Raw genomic sequence first — 18,586 nt, forward strand, 5'->3', positions numbered from 1 at the left:
GTCACCAGATTGCATCTACGTACTATTCACTAAGTCAACAGTAGGCCAGCCTCAGCACGGTGAGCACCGGGGACGGGGTTGTCCTCAGGGAACTCAACTTTGTGGCGATAAACTTCCAGATGAGCTGTGTGCCAGGCTGGTGAAATGCAGAAAATGACAATGTTCTTGTCAAGCCGATTCTTGCCTAAAATCTGATCCTTCCATGACAGGCCACCTAGCAGCAGGAGACAGCAGCCAGATCTTGAGGGGATTCTCTGCCCAGCACCAACTGCACCAAACCCACGGTGATTCATAGGAAGGTCAAAACCACAACAGACGTTCACAAAACCCCATGATGAAGCCGTCCACAAGGAAGAAATAAGCTTGTTCCTGATCTCTGCAGGCAAATAGTCAAAGCCATGCTTGATTGTACTTGCAGTGTCTGTCTTTCTTACACACTGCTATATTTAGAGCTTATTTTGTAGCTTTATCTCCAGGTAGTCAGATGGCTTTGTGTTCTTTTCTGCTTGCTATCCCCTTTATGGGCTTTTTAATAAATTTTATGGACAAAGATTGTATCGTCCCTTGATAGCTAATATGAAATCAGTTTGGCATGGACTCTGAGGAAAAGCTTTCTGGGCCAATAATCTGAAAATGTTTAATTTGACTATATGGTCTTTTATGTCTTCCCTGGTTAGAGGAACTGTCTGTTCTGCCAGCAGCTCAGTAGTACGTAGATGTCTCCTTGTTTGATCCAAATACAGATATTTCTCTTTTTCCATGTTACGCTTCAGCACGTTAGCAGGAGTATCACCTGTACATAGGCTAGGTTTGTCTTGGTGCTTGGATGATTCTAAAGTGCTGGCTATATATATTATATATGTATATAATTCTCTTGGCAAGTGGGAATTCACAGGTTTCTCTCTTTACAATTTATTACCGGATCACTTTGAGTGGTATTTTGTAGCTTGCCATCTACCTTTTTGCCCGTTTTGTCTGTTTTGTGTTTTATACATTTTCTTTTACTCAAGATGGTTTCTTAGATGCTATAAAGTTTTGTATGTTTGTGGAATAATGGCTTTTTCAGCATTCACTGGGAGATCTTAAAAGAGTTCCTAGATTTTGTTAGAGCTGCCATTAACCCTTTAATATCATTTCATAATTAATTATTGCAATAATCACGTTAAGGAATTACTTTCACTGTGACTGACTCTTTGTAATAGTTATGAAGTGAGAGTTCTGATGAGGTCCATGTTCTGCTGCAGTGTAAATTCCTCTTGCCTGTCCATCACAGGTGATATTTGGGAAATGAATTAGTCATTTGTTCTGAGTTGTGACAAAATATGTTTCATGGTGGGAATCAGCATCCTCTGCATAACCCGCCAAGAACATTTCTAATGTATGATGTGTGTTAGCCTCAGGAAGGAACAAACTAATTCTAGTCACAAGTCAACTGATATTTTTATGTCTGCCCTATTCTGAAGCTATATGCTATGTATAAGTTTTACAAATGTCTAGGAAGTTGCCTACAAGTTGACTAGGAAGGTGAATCAATTACTAAAAAATCATAAATTCAGTTGTAAAACAGATTTAGAAGCTTGAAGATATAAGTCAATAAATATAATCACAGGTATTTCTGCATATCGAAAATGATCCTGATATTATTTCTTGATGTGGTTAAGATTTAGTACCACAGCGCATCCTTACTGTGTTAAACTTCAGTGAATGCTTGAGTACTTATTCAGCCGGTTTCTTATACCAAACCCACAGTATTACAGAAAGTTCTTCAGCAAAGTTATCTGTGTAAATGGTAGTAGGACAGGGGCCATTTTTTAGCAGTGTCTGATTTTATTGTAGTTTGAATAAAAATTTAGGTAACACTTTCAAAGATGCTTGGGACAAACCCACATACCTCTGTAGAACTGATTAAAGACAACTTCGTATCTTAGCTCCTCTTATCAACTTCACATTGAATATTTTGTGTTTATGTTTTATCCTGCCTAATTCATTTCCTATAGCATTCAATGTAAAACTTTTTTTTTTTGGCGTATTTATTCAGAACATTTGAAATTATGTAGAAGGATATAAACAAGTATGTTTCAAAAACTAACATAACCTCATTTTCATAGTTGGGTAGATAATAGTTTATTTTCAGTACAATGGGAGATCACTCTTTCTGATAGAACTCTAAATTTGTAACAGATTCACTTACAGTAGTTTTTAAAAGGCCTTACTTCAGTTGCAATTATCATAACCAGATTTCAAACTTATTTTATGATCAAAAGTCTTTTCAGTAGAGCAAGAAATGGCAATACATTTCTCCTAAACGGTGTTCTAGCTTGTCCAGCTTAACTGGAATCCTGATGGTAAAGTCACATATTCAGCATGAAATTTTATATAGACTTGATGAGATGTAGCAGTAAATGGAGAGATGTTTGTATCCTAAAAGTAAAGACAAGAAAAATGAAAAGTTTATAGAACACCAAGATCCTTTGGAAAAGCCAGTCAGAGAGTTAAAACTGAGGCATAAATTGGATCATAGTTTGGAAAGGACCTCAAGTCTGTGCTAGGTACTGCTTTTGCATTTCTCCCCCAGGGTATCACAAATACTTAGATCACAAATACAATTAAATACAGAGCAAAATAGCTTGATGATGCCTCCCACTAGATGTCACTGTAAGGTCTGCATTGGAAAGCTTCTAAGGTGCCACACACATCTTACGCCTTCATTTCCACTCACCTGTATGGAATTCATGCCAGAATTGAGGAAACAATCCCAAATACAAAACAGTAAAAGTACATTTTAACCACTTACAGGGTTGCAGACAGTAGGGAATACATACCATCCCACAGTACGTCCTGGCTGGGGGAGAGCTGGCATCTGGCCCGTTGTAAAGGATCAGGTAGTTGCTATTGCAGTCCCCTGGGTCATCGATGCTGATGAAATCAAAGTTCACTGTGACAGTTCGTCCCGTGGGCACCGTAATGGCCCACTCGCAATCAGTGTTGTTGTGGTAAGTTGCAGGGTAGCTGGGACTAGCAAATGAGCCAGTGATGCCGTATAATGTTCCTCCACATCCTGGAAACAGACACTGTTAATTAGCTTAGAAGGCTTAGTTTCACAAGATACTACATGATGTAGTACATTAGTACAGTATTAGTAGTAGCACTGAAAAACAGAGAGGCACTGGGAGCTGGAACAATGAATGTGGATAAGAGCATTATTCCAATAAGAGACAAAACTGAGGCTCTAACTTCAGCAGCCTGAGAAGAATATGCAGTGGGCATTAGACCATCACTGGATATTAAAAATCAAAACCCCCAAAACTCTTTGAAACAGGAACCAAAATCTTAAGTCTGTGCCTTGGTCAGTTCAATTCCCAACTACTCAAGTAGAGACAAATTCTCTTTGGCTGTCCTTTGGAATGAAAAGAAGTTAATCCTCATCTGATAGAAAGAGGCAGAGAAAAACTCAGAGAAAATAGTCATATTAAGTAAACTAAAGGCCATTTATACCAAAATTCAATCTCAAACAGTGGGCAGAAGCACATGCCCTGGGAGAAATGTAAGTTTATAGAGTAAGAGTAAGCATGTGCAGATCATGCCCCAGATTGCTCGCACAGCATCCAAGAATTTCCATCTCCCAGAGATGGCATCTTTGTCTTTAATAGTCTTTATCAGATGTCTTCTATGAACTTGTTCAGGTAACTCTCGAATCCATGTAAATTTGTAGCATCCTATGGGAAGGAGCTCCACAGCTTAACTGCATACTGTGTGAACTGGTTTGTTTGGTTTGTTTTGAACCTACCACCTCCTGGCTTTATCTGATGGCCTCTAGTTCTTCTATGGGAAAAGTCAATGAGTAGTTGAAATAACTATCATCCAGTATCACTCAATTTTATAGACCTCAGTAGTTTCTTAACCACATTAAAAAGTCTCAGCATACCTCATCCAGAAGCCATTTTTTATGTTGAGCCCTTCGTTATACTGGATTCTTTATAAGAGGAGGAAACCAGAACTGTGCACATCATTCAATCTGTGTGTGAGCTATGGATTTATATAGTGGCTGTCTATTTGTTCTCTCTTTCTTTCCCAACAATTCCTAGCATCGTGCTAGCCTTCTTGACTATTAGTGAGCAGTGAGCTCTTCTTTTCATAGAACTCTTTTACCCCCAAGATCTTATTGCTGAGTACCAAAAGTCAACTCGGAGCCCATATTTTTGTAAGTAAAGCTAGAATTGTCTCTTTTTTTGCCCACATTCTTCTTCAACACTTTCCTACATTGAACTTTATCTGCCTTTTCATCACCAAGCCACTCAATACTGTAAGGTTATTTTGCAGTGCTTTTCAGCTGGTCATGAGCTTTCCTACCTCCAGTAACTTAGTGTCATGAACAAACTATTACCCAGCTATTCGTTGTCATTGCATAAGCCATTTATGAATGTGTCTATGATATAGTCACTACACAGCATTATAGTTAAGTTATTTTCTTGGAGAAGATTTTGGTCCTCTTCAGGCTTAGCAGTGCTTAGATCCTAGGGCATATCACAACTGGACTATTAATGGAGTAGGCTGACTCACCACCACCACCACTCTGTGGATCCCAAGATAGATGTTCCTGATATTTTCTGACCTCTCAGTGAAAGAGGTAGATCTTCATCTTAAGTGGACTACATCCTCTGAGGTTGCTAAAGTCAACATTAGAGAGAGGGAATTGCTTCTGTCACATAAAATGGATCTCGCTCCACTGGTCTTGAGGAACAAGTGACTGAACAGGATGGACTATGAGTACTTGCTAAGGTCTCAAATGTTGATGAGGCAGGACCCAAACTGAGCAGGCTGAATTCCACATTTCTGTATTTTCCCTCTGTGTACAATTGCTGAGTGGCATTACTTTGTAATTACAGCCTTACCACTTGATGATGAAGTCCAAGTAATTTCATATCCATCATGAGCCCCTGAAAAATCACTCTTGAAACGAAGGTAGACAACATGATTCTTGGGGAAGATGGGACTGGGCACAGTGTTTCCACAGAACCTGCCAAGCAGTGGTGATTGCACATCACTCCCATTTCTGACCTTTAAGGGACAAAAAACCATTGTCAATATTAAATCCCTATGCCAGTTATACACCAGTACAATTATGCAGTGATACAAGCACAGCACAAACTGTGTACTGACTTGCATGCATACCATAACTGTCATTTTAATACTGTTATTTTTCCTACTATATATTCTTGTATAGAAGGAAAAAGAGACCATTAACTGGTCTGCCTGAGTTTTGTAAGTAATTGCACAGAATAACTATCAGAAACAGGTAGCTAAATTTTATGGTGTACATAAATTTATGGTACATCTCCTAACTGAAAAAATTACTTGACCAGTACCTAAGATGTGCTTTTGCAATTCAAGTCCATGTTTTACTTTTCATAAGAAATGTTAATATTCCAGATGAAAAGATTAATTCAGAGTGCAGCCCACTCTTTTCCCTGGTCACATTAAGACGCAGATCATATTACATAGTTCAGATTTAATCTTTTTTTTTTTTTTTTCCTGACCACCAATAATGCTGGTGCTCAGATGCATTTCTTGAGCCAGTAAAGAGGATATGAAAGGAGAACTAAATAATGATTCTGCCACAGACATCAGATTTTTGTCATCTGACCAGTGAATAAGGAAACCTTCAACAAGCATGAAAGGACAGAGTGAGGACTGTGTAGGAGGATATGCTTTTTATTGACACAAAGTACTCTTGCAAGTATCCTACACTTGTTACTAGAGCTTCTTTTTTTTAAAGAAAAATGCTTTTTCAGAAAAAAAAAAAGAAAAATAGCAAGAAGATGCAATCTACTGCTGGAACAAAAGCACTCAGATTTCTGTCATTCTGTTCATGCACAGATGTTAATACTGGATGAAAATTATCCTGGCTTGCTCTGTTAACTGGGTAACATCAACAAGAGCTAGGTAAAGATGAGTTAGCTGATAATGAAACTATTTATTTATTGGTTTTGGACTTCTTATAGTGTGTATTGTTTAACCTCTTACTATAACATCCGAGTACCCTTCACCATAAAACTGTAGCAATAAATTAGTCCCTAATGTCAGTTCAGCTCAGACTTGATCCAAACTTATTAATATCCTTTGAATTCAGCAGATTTTGACACAGGCCCACAGAATACGTATACTTGCTTGATACCTCTAGGAAATCACGTGAACACTGGATGCTGTCCTCCAAACTGAAAGCATGGAAAAAGAGAGAAATTGTGTGATTCGGGGGAGCTCGTAGAATGATAGAACAGTCCATATTATTGGGGTGACGACCAGGCCAGCCGGGGCTCTTCAGGTAACCAAATGGCTGGTTATACTCTCTGCTGCAACCTTGAGACAGAAAACCAGAAACATATAAGCATTTCAGATCTCTCTATTGCTTTTCACTGCATGGAATCAACAAAAAGAGTGGTAGGTAGATTTTTTTAGACATTTCTTCAAGCTTACCTGTAGCTTGATAGGTAAATCTGACTCCATTATTAGTTATATATTCATCTGATTTGAAAGTCACGATGGCAGTGCGATCGTAAGAATAAAATTCAGGGACTGGGAAAGTTTCAGTGCCACAGAATCTATGGACTGATCCTTGGCTGTGCTGGAATTCAATACATGTCACAAGTTACTTCTACTTAATGTTATAATTTGTTTTTTTACTTACTGAACTTGAGGTGAATAAATATCTCAGCACTTGCTATACCTGTTATGCAACCACATTTTAAAGTTCTCACGGAAATCACTTAATAATGTCTCAATGTTTTCTCTTCAATTATTGTGAGAAACAAATCAAATGCACCAGGTATTTTCATGCCAAAACAAGAAACAATGAAAGAAGGTTTAGCATAATATAATACAAGGGACATAAACAGGTTTTTTTTCCTGGTGCTTTCTACAAACACTCTTCTTGGCATGAATATTTATTTTTATTATGGTTCTTGTGTGGGAGGAAGTACAATTAGTTTATGAAAACTTGCTGTTGGGCATTATTTTATGGGTGTTAAGTTTGGCAGCTCTGTTACTTGGTGCAACTGTGAAAAATTATATGCTAATTCAATGTGTGTATAGTGTGCTTCCATGAAGTCTGTTTACCAGTTAAAACACCTTAAGTGGGGCACAGTGCATTAAGCTCACACAGAATCATCAATTAATCTGTTACCAAGTGTTGGGTTTCTCCTCCCTTTACAAAGAGTGAAGGAAGCAGAATGTGAATGGGAAATGCTGTCAACTGGAAATTTCTTACTGTTGGTGAGTCCTGGAGCTGTAGGTAGTTTTGAGAGCAGTCCTGGCTGGAATGGAGGTGGAAGGCCTCTACCACCACCTTGACTTGCTGCTGCGGAGGGGCATCAATGACCCAAGTGCAGAGGGTAAATGGTGGATATTCATTCGGGAAGTTAGGAGACGTTGCAGTCAGGAATGTAGAAGTTGCATTATATATTCCTCCACACAGTCCTGTGCAAAACAGTAATAAATGCATCACAGAGTGAAAGCCTTTCCAACTGGGGAATAATATTTATTGAGCAAAACTACACTGGACAATATACTTTTGTATTTACTTGGGGCTCTCTAGAAAAAAAAAAGTAAGTAAAACACATGCTAATCCTTTGTGAATGTATATTGTGAAACTCAAATAAATCTTTGTTCCCCATAATATCAGAGTATTTGTTAACAGTGTATGACAGAGTGTTCCTGCTTTGCACTCCAGACTGACAGCCTTCCCGCAACCAGCAAAGACCAATGCGAATTGCACTGGGGTCTGGCAGTGCTGCTTTTAGCTTGCTTATAGATGCTCCTTAGAGCTATACTAAGGACTGTCTTTGCACCTTCCTGAGCCCTATATCTAGAGCAAATGTTGATGATTTATTATTTAAATATGTATTTCCACAAAAGAGTCACAACAATATATGTGCATACATATATATGTATACTTACGGTCCACTGTGGCGTAGGTCACATTGAAACCCTCCCTTTCCACGGAATTGTCTGTGATAAATTTCACTGTCAAGGAATTATGGGTGGAAAGAAAAGGAGCTGGCACCATAGATCCACAGAATGTGCCAACTAAATTGGCATTTTCATTATCTCCATCATAAAGCTGAAAGAAGAAAAGTATATAAGCCACTAATAGTTTAGCCACAGCAAACAAATAAATAGAAATAAAGTTCTCTGACCCCTCCTGACATTACAATTTCTCTTACTTGAGAGCCCAGTAGGTGCTTTTGTGCTTTATCAGGATGTTCTTGATGACTGTAATTATTCACTGCCATATTAACTAATTCTGTTGGACAGTATAAATCTCATTATGGAACATTCTGGTCCCATCTCAGCAAATATATCAAAATTTTATTCTATTTTAATTTGGCATTCTGGTTTGTTTTTTTTTTTTAATATGTAATCTCAAAGCACTTTTCTAGTGAGAAAGGTTGATTTTACTCACCAAAATGTAGATCCATTCCTAGTTTCATTGAGCATCTCTGGTGCTCAACAGGATCTATAACACTCCTTGGCAGATCTTGTTTAGCAGCATTTTACTATTGATTCTATATTTTATATGCTCATCTTTAAGGAAATAGCTTTCACAGGTGAACATTTAGCACCAAGACTTATTTATTCAGAATTTTATGAATTAAATTAAATTTATTAATTTTAAGCAAGTGTGTTTGATATTGAATCCGCAAGTTTACTTTCAAAGTGTTTGATTTTAGTTTTGTTTCTACTCTGTGAAATAAATACTCATTTACATAGGCAGCCTAAGAACAGAATTGTGTCCCCATAACAATGTTAAAGTTACTAGTTTCCAAAAGGCAGGATGTCATCTGGAGTAGTAATCTAACCCACTGAAAAAATTGTAATTATATTAGGCAATTTAATTTCTTCACAAAACCATTTTCTGTTAATTAAGTGTTAGCCTCATGAAGAGGATAATGGATCATATCTCACTGAAATTTTCTTGTTAAAATACGCAGCTATCTTACTTTGACATAATCATATCGGCAAGTCTGAGCAGACTGTGCTTCAAGCACAAATGAAGTGAAGGTGATGTTTATCAGTTTGTTCACAGGTGCAGTTATGATCCATACACAGTCCAGATTTTTCTCATATCTTCTGGTCACATTGGAAACTGGAGAGCCAAAGCTATAAGCTGAATTTGTCAAGTAACCACCACAGCCATTCTGAGGTCCTGTTGAAGAAGCACAAACTTTTTAAAAGCAATTCCTGGCATTTATTTAATCTTCAACTCTTTAGTGTCAAGCCAGAAGCTTTTTTCTGTGCTACAGAATTTTACTGTCCTGTCTCACAAGGACTATCTGAATGATTAAAAGGCTTTCAACACAAACAGCGTTAATAGACACGAATCACAATTGAATTTGGTAGAGTGAATTAAGAAAGGCTCCTGTCTTCTGTTGCATCAGTATTCACTCTGAAAATGTAGCAACAGATTTTTTAAAAGGGATTGTAAGAAGACAGAGGACAGAAATTAAATAGAAGAGCGATTAGAAGGCCTTTTAATGTAATTCTTACCTGCTAGTAAGAGTAGGCGGACAGCAGGGGGCACTGGCTCGCTGACTTTGAAAATCTAGTTAAAAATTTAAGTTGCTTGACTTTGGCAATACGACCTCGTTCTGGGAGGACTGAATTTGGCAGCCTGAGGCTGGGACCCAGACTCATATTCAGGAATCTAGCTCAGAGAGACTTACTTCTGGAAGCATTTTGTGTGGTAGGAACTTACAACCCTCCCTGAAAAGCAGGCTGCTTTTTACTTGGACCCCTCATACAGAGCTAAGTCTGTTACTGCAGTTACTCGCTGTGAAAATTTCAATTCTGTAACGTTTTCAATCACATTGAAAGAAATAACTTTTGGAGAAAAGCAATTATTGGAAGATCAGAACCCTTTTATTGTGTCCAATTACAAACAAGCAAAAAATGCAGACTATCTGAAGGGATTTTTTTTTTCTTTTTTTTTATAGTTTGATTTCCAGAGGTTGGACTGGGCTAGTAAGTCTGATCAATTTGTTTACTTTATGTTTCCTTCCTCAGTCACTATAGGGTTTCCTGGCCACTTATTTAACTCAGCAATTCAAATAATGTATGGTTCATACTCTTGCTTTTGAGTCTAAGAAAGAGTTTCTGTAAACTGCACAGGGTAGAGTGGTACTGTAAGCAGCCTGTTATCCCCCAAAGGGAATTTTTTTAGGAGAATTAGATAATAAAAGAAGCTATACCTGTGGCTAAGCAACATGCAAGGAGGTTCAGAATTTCATCTGCGTGTGTAAAATAAGCCTGTCTGGCTGACATACGGTGACTTAACTTTGACACACTGATATATGTCCAGTCATTGAAAACTGCACCCTACTTGAGCTACAGTATTACAAAAGATCACTCTGGTGAAAAATCAGCATCCAAGTATCAGGATTGCGTCAGTAATCCGGGGTTAGAGACAGCCCCGTCTTGCAAGACTGTAATGGTTAAACCAGAGTGACTAAGGCTAAATGTCGTCCTGCTCTACTAACCAAAGCCGGAAAAACCCCACCCGAAAAAGAAGCTTGCTTAAAACCAAAATCTTAATAACATGAGATTTAAGCTTTTGCTGTAGCTAAAAATGAACAGAAGAAACTTATTACGAAGTGGAAAAGTCAGGAATTAATAGACTCTAGTCCAGTTTTGTGGGCTGTTAATGAAGTCAGAAACTTGGAAAAGTGTTAGTGTTCATTCCAACGCCACTGCAGAAGCTGAGAACAACAGTGGGGGAAATGCAGGCAATAAATCACGTTAGTACAAATAGTCTAAGAAGGAGGAAAATGTCAGACAGGAGGGTGCCTGGGCCCTAAAAGTGCAGTTTAGCTGTATTTTGCTCTTCTGCATAGTTTGTTCAGTGCCCCTGAAACAATCTTCTTGGAGCTGTTTCCTGCTCAGCATTTTGTACACAGTCTACTAAACATAATGTTAAGCATATAATCATTAGGCATAGATCATAGTCCGACCATCCAGCCCTGCAATATTGAGTCTGGAGTGATATACAGGTCAGACACCTCGCAAAGCTCTCCACCCTTTTCGGGGTTAACGCTGCAGAGATGCCAGTCAGACCATTGCAACAGAAATCGGGGAATTGCCACAGAGCTACTCAACAGGAAAGCTCTCAGGGCTGTTGGGTTGTCCTTTTTTTGGATATCAGATGTCTGGACCTTTGTAATGGTACACTTCACTGCTAGCTGTGCAGCTATAAAGACAGCTTAGATGACAAAAAGTACAGATGTGGGTAACCTGTGTGTGGTACAGCAGTCGACTGGACAGAGAGAGAAACAGACCAGATCCTCATTATCACAAAAATAATTCTAGCTAGTATAGCCAGTAATAGTATCTAAGAGGAGATAACAAAAAGTATGATTTACAGTTAATAAAGATGAGGTTTCATCATTAGCTTTCAGAATGCTTAGCCTGCTCAGCCGGGGTCGAGTCAAATGCTTACAGGACAGTATGTTATAAATAATGGCTAGACTGGAAGCCAACCAGATATCAAGGAGCCCTGTATCAAGCCAAATAAAGAGCAGCCCTTGTTGAAAAATCTATCCATCTTGGTGTTTTTCAGTACTGATCAATGTTACATCTGATTGCAGCCACCAGAAGTTACAGAATAGTGAAGCTGTGTAGGTTGAGGGAACAACCACAAGTAAATGAAGAACTGCTTAAGAGGAGGGAACTCACACTGAGAGAAACACCATTGCACTGCATTTTAGCCAGGGTACAACTCATCATTTTAAAAATCAGCACCACTTCTTAATAGAAAGCCAAATAATAGCCATCCAGCCTGCTGGTGATCATTAATGGAATGATATTCATCGCTGGCTAACACAGCCAGAATTGTAGCTAAAATTTTGGAAAAATCAGGGAATGAGAAGTCTGTTAATTTGTAGAATAGACTCTTAGATATTAAAAGCTAAACTTGATGAAAATAGTGAGAAATGTACCTCATAGAGCAATTTGTGTGGGCAGATGGACTGACTACATGGCTGACTGTTGTTTCAGTCTCTGGTTTCTTATTTAAAATAAAAATCATAAGGTCATTATAAATCAGATTGCGATCTTGTCCTCCTGATAAACAGCTTGCCAGAGAACACAAATTATCAGAATAACTAGGGCACACACTGTCATCACTAATTGCTTTTGTTGGGAAGCATTAATGAAACTAAAAGGCTGAAGGACCATTCAGAAAAGAAAGAATTGAAGGTTCCCTATGGCAAATAAAAATAATTACAGCAGAGAGCAAACACATGTTTCTCTGTTAAGAGTTATATCTTCTAGATAGGGAATGAAGATGAAGATGAATCTTTGAAGCTGCCTGCCTTTGAAGCACAGCCAGGGACAAGGTTCTTTTATACAGGTAGGGATGCAATGAAAGGGAACCTACTCAATAGTTTTAAATCTATCAGAAACACCAAACCACTGACATTTCAAAACATAACAAACTAATTTTGCTGCCCTTCCCTTCTTACTAAATGGGCACCATAAACATCTACCACAAGGCAGCAAGGTTCAACGAACTGTTCTAGTTCTGCCTGAAAAGTAATGAAAATCTTCTCCCAGATTTCTGAATCACATTTGGTCTCACCTAGAAGCATCCCTGGGAACTCTATGCTTCTCTCTGATCTGAACTAAAAATCAGAATAAGCAAAGATTAACTCTGCCAAGACTAATGTTTCTTTCCTGACAGGACTTATTTCCAGTGCAGAGGAATGGCTGGACTAATTGTGGCTGTAATAATTAGCTCATAGCTTATTTGGATCACGGCTCAGAAGACTATAGGTCTGGAGAGAGGAATCGTACTGTCGTACTTCATCTCATGGCTGATACTGAGGTTGGTAAACCTTTGCAAGCTGAGCTGAGCTGTTCCCGCGTTTGGCAATCACTGTGCAGACATCGTGACTTCGCGCGGTGGCAGGACCCTGGCAGCAGTGCCAGCCGCGACCATGGTGCCTGCAGCATTTCAGGAGGAGACTTCTGAAAGTACAGTCCTCAGCCTAGCCTTTACACAGAAAGGGTTTTTGACTGGTTTGATGGCCTGGCAATGGTTCCAGCAGCAACATTTAGGGCTGCAAAGCCCCAGTCTCCTGCTTTAGCAGGATTTCACAAATGCAGTCAGACAAAGTTCATATTCTTAAGTTTTTAGACGATCAGCTGGTCACAAATGTAACAGTGCAGACACACTCTGTGCCAAGCCTGCCCTAGTTCTGCAAAACGGTAATGTATGTACCGTCCTAGCCATCTCCTCGATGCTTGCCTGGGAGGTCAGAGGCAGACGAGTAGTCTGGCCTCCTTCTAATACTGCGTTAGCATAGTTGTTGGCACCACAGCTGCTCAGGCCTTTGCAGATCTCTCTTGCAATGAGAATCAGGAATGTCTCCTCACCCTTCGTTTGCATGCACTGGAGTACAGATTTGCAGCTGAAGAAGTCATTGACTTCGTTCAAGCTAAAAGAATTCATGCCAGCAGAGAGTTCACCCACAGCTGTGTGAAGCACTTTTAATCTGAATATCCCATCGGTTTTTAACCATTTAGCCACTACAAAGTCATATTTAATCACTGTGTCTGAAAATAATTTTTCACCTAATTCTTTCAGATCAGTCAGAAATGTCTTATTTAAATGTCTGCCTCTATTCTTGTCTGTCCCATTTGAGTAGGCAAACCACTTCTATTTATTTTATTTTGGGAGAAGAAATGTCACAGACATTAGATAACTGACATTTCTGAGAGGCATTTGTAGACTTTGTAGCTCAACAGTTGTATTCTTTTCAGAGATACTGAAGAGATGTATTTCAACATTGGAAGTACTTTCTAAATTTAGTCAGATTTCAAGCTGGTGCGTATTTTTATATTTGAGCTCCAAAATACATTTAGAAACAGTCCAGGAATTGTGACTTATGAAGATATTTTCTGAGCTTGTTATGGATGTTATTATTTTCAAAGACTATAATAAGATCAAGAAAATATATTATTAGCCACAATTTATTCATTCATTTAATAGATTAAGCTAATCATAGTTAAGCCATGACAATGTAATGAATCTGAAATGTGTAATACTATGTGTGATATATTTGGTAAAAAATTGTGTAAACCAAAAAGCCTAAATAAATTTTTGCAAGAAGACCTATGAGTTTCAGGCAATTTGCTTCTCAGCCAGACGCTCTGAAGCACCAGGTTCTGAGTCCAGGTATCTTGAGATACAGCCCTGGAAACTGCTTCTAATGGACTGTGAAATCTCTTCCAGGCACTGATGCTTTTCCAAAGGCAAGAGAAGATGCAACAGCATTCACATGCCAGTCAAGGACATATTCTTGGAGGGAGAAAAATTTGCAGGAAACCTGAGATTCAGCTGTGCTGAGTCCTTTCCCACCTAACAGGCTATCACTGCTGTTGTCGGTGCAGGTACCTGGTGCCAGGTACAGCAGGTGCTAATGTTATTTACATAAATCAGTGCAATGAATTACTGCTGGTGGTGTGAGAATTTAGAAATTACTCACAAAAGAACACCTAACCCTGACCTATGGAATAGAATAACCAAACCGATATTTTACACCTTACATTGCCCATTCAGAACTGGGTTTTTCTCCATCAATTCTGAACAATTCCCAAAAACTCCGCAGCAACTGTGCATGCTAAGCACTGCTGAAAATTTAAACCTAGAAACTGAATATAGAGTGAGCCAAGCTTTCAGTTTGCAGGGCAGAACTGGACTAAGAACTACATTAAGAACATTCTTTGTTGATAAAATAAAATAGCATAAAAATGCTGTGAAAATTCTACTGGCTCCATTTTTTAAAAGTACACTTTAATTTCATTAGGGGAGAACATAACAGTAAACCCATTAGTGATGGACTCAGTGTATTGTATTCCAAACAGGAAACAAGTAATTCAATACACAGCTAATAGAATAAGGGAAGACAGATACCTCCGGGTGATTTATCAGGTAAGTTACAGATCATATCGTGAGAAAGAAAAGCATGGAGATTGTCATCAATTTCTATGATATGCATACTTGATTATTTATGTAAATTACCTATTAATGCATTTTTTTGGTATATCAGAGAAGATTCCTTTTTCCAGCTATTTTTCTTCTAAACTCTACTTCCTTATGTTTTTTTTTCTTATGTAAAATGTAAAATGCTCATTTGAATAAAAGGACAGAGGGATCCTTGAGAGAAAAACTGGGCAAACAGTACAATCCAGAGGACAGGGTGTTTAAGGACTTCACATTTCAACAATCTAATGTTGCTGAAGGTTTTGGAGGCCTTTCTTCTGCCTTAGAGCCTACATCACTAATTTTCTCATTGCTGCCACCCTCTTCTTCTTGCCTGTCTATATCCATCTGGTTTTCCTTGTCTTCTGTTTAAATCATAATCTCTTTGTGACAGCAGATTGTCGCCTTATGCTGCCTGTGCAGCACCTAGTGCAGTGGAATTGCGGCCCGTGAGCTCATACGCCCCAAGGTAATGCAAACAAAGGATGACACTGGTATTAATACAGTATACCATACTGCTCTTTCACAAGGTAATAACGTGAATTTCTCCTGCACACTCACAAGAGATAGTATAAAAAAGGGGAGGGGGAAGAGCTGGCTACAGCTTGAAGTCAAGCAGGATTTAGGGCTGTAGAGAAAAAGCAGGCAGTCTGCCTGCCCTCCTCCATCCCACCTTTCCCACTGTCCCAACTCCATTTCAGTTTTGCCTGTATTCTGTGAAGAAAGCTCAGGAAGAGCTTTCTGACTCAACCCACTTATCTAACCATGTGTAATACTTAGCTTCTTGTAAATTCATGTGCCTTCTTTATACAGCCTCAATGAGCAGACCTGCCTTTCAGAAAACCCCTAAATCCTTCTCCAGTGGTTTAGAATGTGATATATTTCTCATTACTGAGACAATGGAGCTATGTACACGAGCACAGAAAGCTGCCAAGCAAAAATGATGTGCTGTTAATAAGGTCACAGCTACATCTCCCAACAGGGGTTGCTGACTCTTTAAAAATAAGAAAAAAACCCAAACCCTTATATGTCTTCCCAGCCTTTGTATCAGAAGCCTCAGAGGGATCACAAATTGGGCTGAGTGTCACACAACTGCTGGATGGGAATAGGCAGAAGCTCCATTTATCACCAAAGCACAAAGGCTCTGCTATCACAGCAGGGATGGCAGAGGTTATGTGCAGGCTCCACCCCTGCCAGCCAGGGTCAGCTGAAAAGCTCAGGTCTCCTCTTAGAGCTGGAGAGATAATCAGGATATCTTTGGCTGAATCACAAGCTCAGTACACGCAGACTTCATTCTTTGGGGAGAGATCTTAGCTTTCCTTCCTTCACAGAGACATCTCATGTAACCAAATGCCTTAAGCTGGTATTGATTTATCTCTTCTCATCCTTTTATTGATTGCCTATAGAAGCACACACTCGCTGTGGACAGGAGGTATAATTCTCATTTTACAGACTGAAAACAAAGGCAGAAAGAAGGTCAGTGATAACTAAGGCAAGAGGAGGATTTCTTTCCACAAATCTAACACTTGGAGCAGGCTGGGATCCTCCAGTCAGCCCAGTTCACCAGCTCAGCCAGAGAGAATGGCTAGCAACACCAAAAATGAGGCCAGTAAGTTTCCAAACTTAGCAGCGGAGATAGATAGTGAAATTATAAACCCTCTGAACCACACCAACAAGGGCCATAAATTCCCCTGCCTGAAATGCATGATAACACAGGGTCGGTTATGATGAAGAATATTGTGATATGCTTGTGAAATGTGCACTTAACAATATATTGAAGCATATGGAGTAGCATGGTGAAAGAAGAGACACTTGACAAAAAAGCTGAGCTACTCCTGTACTGTCAAATTAATACTGTTTCATACTTTCTGTTAGTCTCCCTTTTCTGACTAGTGGGAGGTCCTTCAATATTCTAGTGGGTGCAGGATCACTGATGATAACAAATTGTTTTAGCTAAAACAGAGCATGTTTCTCTACACAAATTTCAGGGTTTAACTCTTTGAATGCCTGGTTACTGTCAATCTTGCTAGTCTTCTCTGACTTCCTACTTCATCTTCCCTCTTCCCTCTTGCCAAAAAGGTTATCAGATTGACGCCCTACTAATAAAATTCACAAGACAGAAACAATGGATAACCCTGGATTTTGGCAGTACCCACAAGAGTAAGAAGTCTGATTGGGAAGAAATTGGAAGAGCTGGTGAGGAAAGGAAAGAGTTCAGTTTAGATTAGGTTAGGTTAGGTTAGTTTGCTACAAAATGGGTTTACTGTTTCTGCTCACTTCTTTCCAATATGTAATCAGGGTCAAGAGCAATAATTACGTTACCCAGTTGTGCTTCCCTAGGGTAACTACTGAATAATGAGCTCATTGTCATCCAACGGAAAATGAGGCTTCTTGTTTCTCTGCAGATACCATCTTTCTTATCCAAGATATTTATCATTATTAATTGTAATCTGATTGCATCTGTACTTTTACAAAACCACATGGGCTTTATCTTTTGATAGACATGAGGGAGCTTCTCTAAAGCACCATTTAGAATAACATGCTTTTTGATCTTCATGGGTTTATTCTCTTTCATTTGAAGCAGTATCTCAGACCTCATAGTAAAAAGATGCGTCTCAGATTTTCCTGGCTCTATTTTTCAGACAAGTCAAACTGGAAATGTTTATAGGACTGTGACTCATGTTTTCCTTTTATAATAAAACTTCTCTACTTTTTGGCCATTCTCTACTAGCATGGGACTGTCAGGATCCTTCCTAACGGCTGTGTGGTTTAGTCCCTGCGGCTTGCTTCCTATAGTGGAGAAAGAAAACGTACCATTAAGCATCTCACCACCATGGGCTCTTCGTCACACAACCCACATCTCTGCATGGCCATCTTTTCCAGCTTGCAACTCCATTGCTCCTGAGTAATTCCTGAAACATCACAACCTCTCTTTCCTTGGGAGCCTGCAGAAATGTCCCTCCAAAACTTAGCCTAATCATCAAAGTTTATTCATAAAAGGCTTCTCCTCACTCTAGGAAATTATCAGGCATGGTACTGACTTGAAGAGCTTGGCTTGTGTTCTGTTGTGTGCTTAAGCAGAATCTCTGGCAAGTTGCACAAATAAATCTAAAGTCAGTGGCTAAAAAAAATTGACTGTATGCCAACAGGAAGAGCAAGAGCCTGGGGAGTTCCTGATGATCTCACTCTGGAAACATGAACCCAGGTTGCAGGGGATCTCTGACAACTTAAAAAACCTAACGGTTTAAAGACAGCAACGCATAAAGCAACTTTATGTTACTTGAAATAACAGTCCACAACTCTTAAAGATTCTTGTAGCAATTACTTAGAGTGAAGCAAAGGAAGAGTTAATAACAGTAATCACTGTGAGTTTCTGTGGGAATATTTTTCTTGGCAAAGCTTGTAGAACCAGTTATTTTCCTTATCTGTAAATACTTTCTCAGACTGTATCAAATGAGAAAGTCTCTGGCTAGGGGTTGGGAGGGGATTCAATGACTCAGCAGAAGACTATGTTTGTTCTGCCACAAAAGCCTTTCATTCTGAATTGTCTGA

General features: G+C 39.0%; 1 protein-coding gene across 1 annotated transcript in view; it reads right to left on the bottom strand.

Moving 5' to 3' along the window:
* Positions 1-2,313: 2,313 nt before the first annotated feature.
* Positions 2,314-18,586, bottom strand: part of CUBN (cubilin) — a gene marked incomplete at both ends in the record, with an annotated part of 146,140 nt that continues 129,867 nt past the window's right edge. Inside the window, 8 exons of the mRNA XM_082015338.1 lie at positions 2,314-2,421; positions 2,823-3,058; positions 4,893-5,058; positions 6,176-6,357; positions 6,475-6,622; positions 7,265-7,473; positions 7,954-8,116; positions 8,997-9,202. Coding sequence (XP_081871464.1) covers positions 2,314-2,421; positions 2,823-3,058; positions 4,893-5,058; positions 6,176-6,357; positions 6,475-6,622; positions 7,265-7,473; positions 7,954-8,116; positions 8,997-9,202 — 1,418 coding nt within the window. The remainder of the gene's footprint in view (positions 2,422-2,822; positions 3,059-4,892; positions 5,059-6,175; positions 6,358-6,474; positions 6,623-7,264; positions 7,474-7,953; positions 8,117-8,996; positions 9,203-18,586) is intronic.

This window comes from Phaethon aethereus (assembly GCF_964289735.1).
Source record: "Phaethon aethereus genome assembly, chromosome: 2".
In the NCBI taxonomy this organism is placed as follows: Eukaryota; Metazoa; Chordata; class Aves; order Phaethontiformes; family Phaethontidae; genus Phaethon; species Phaethon aethereus.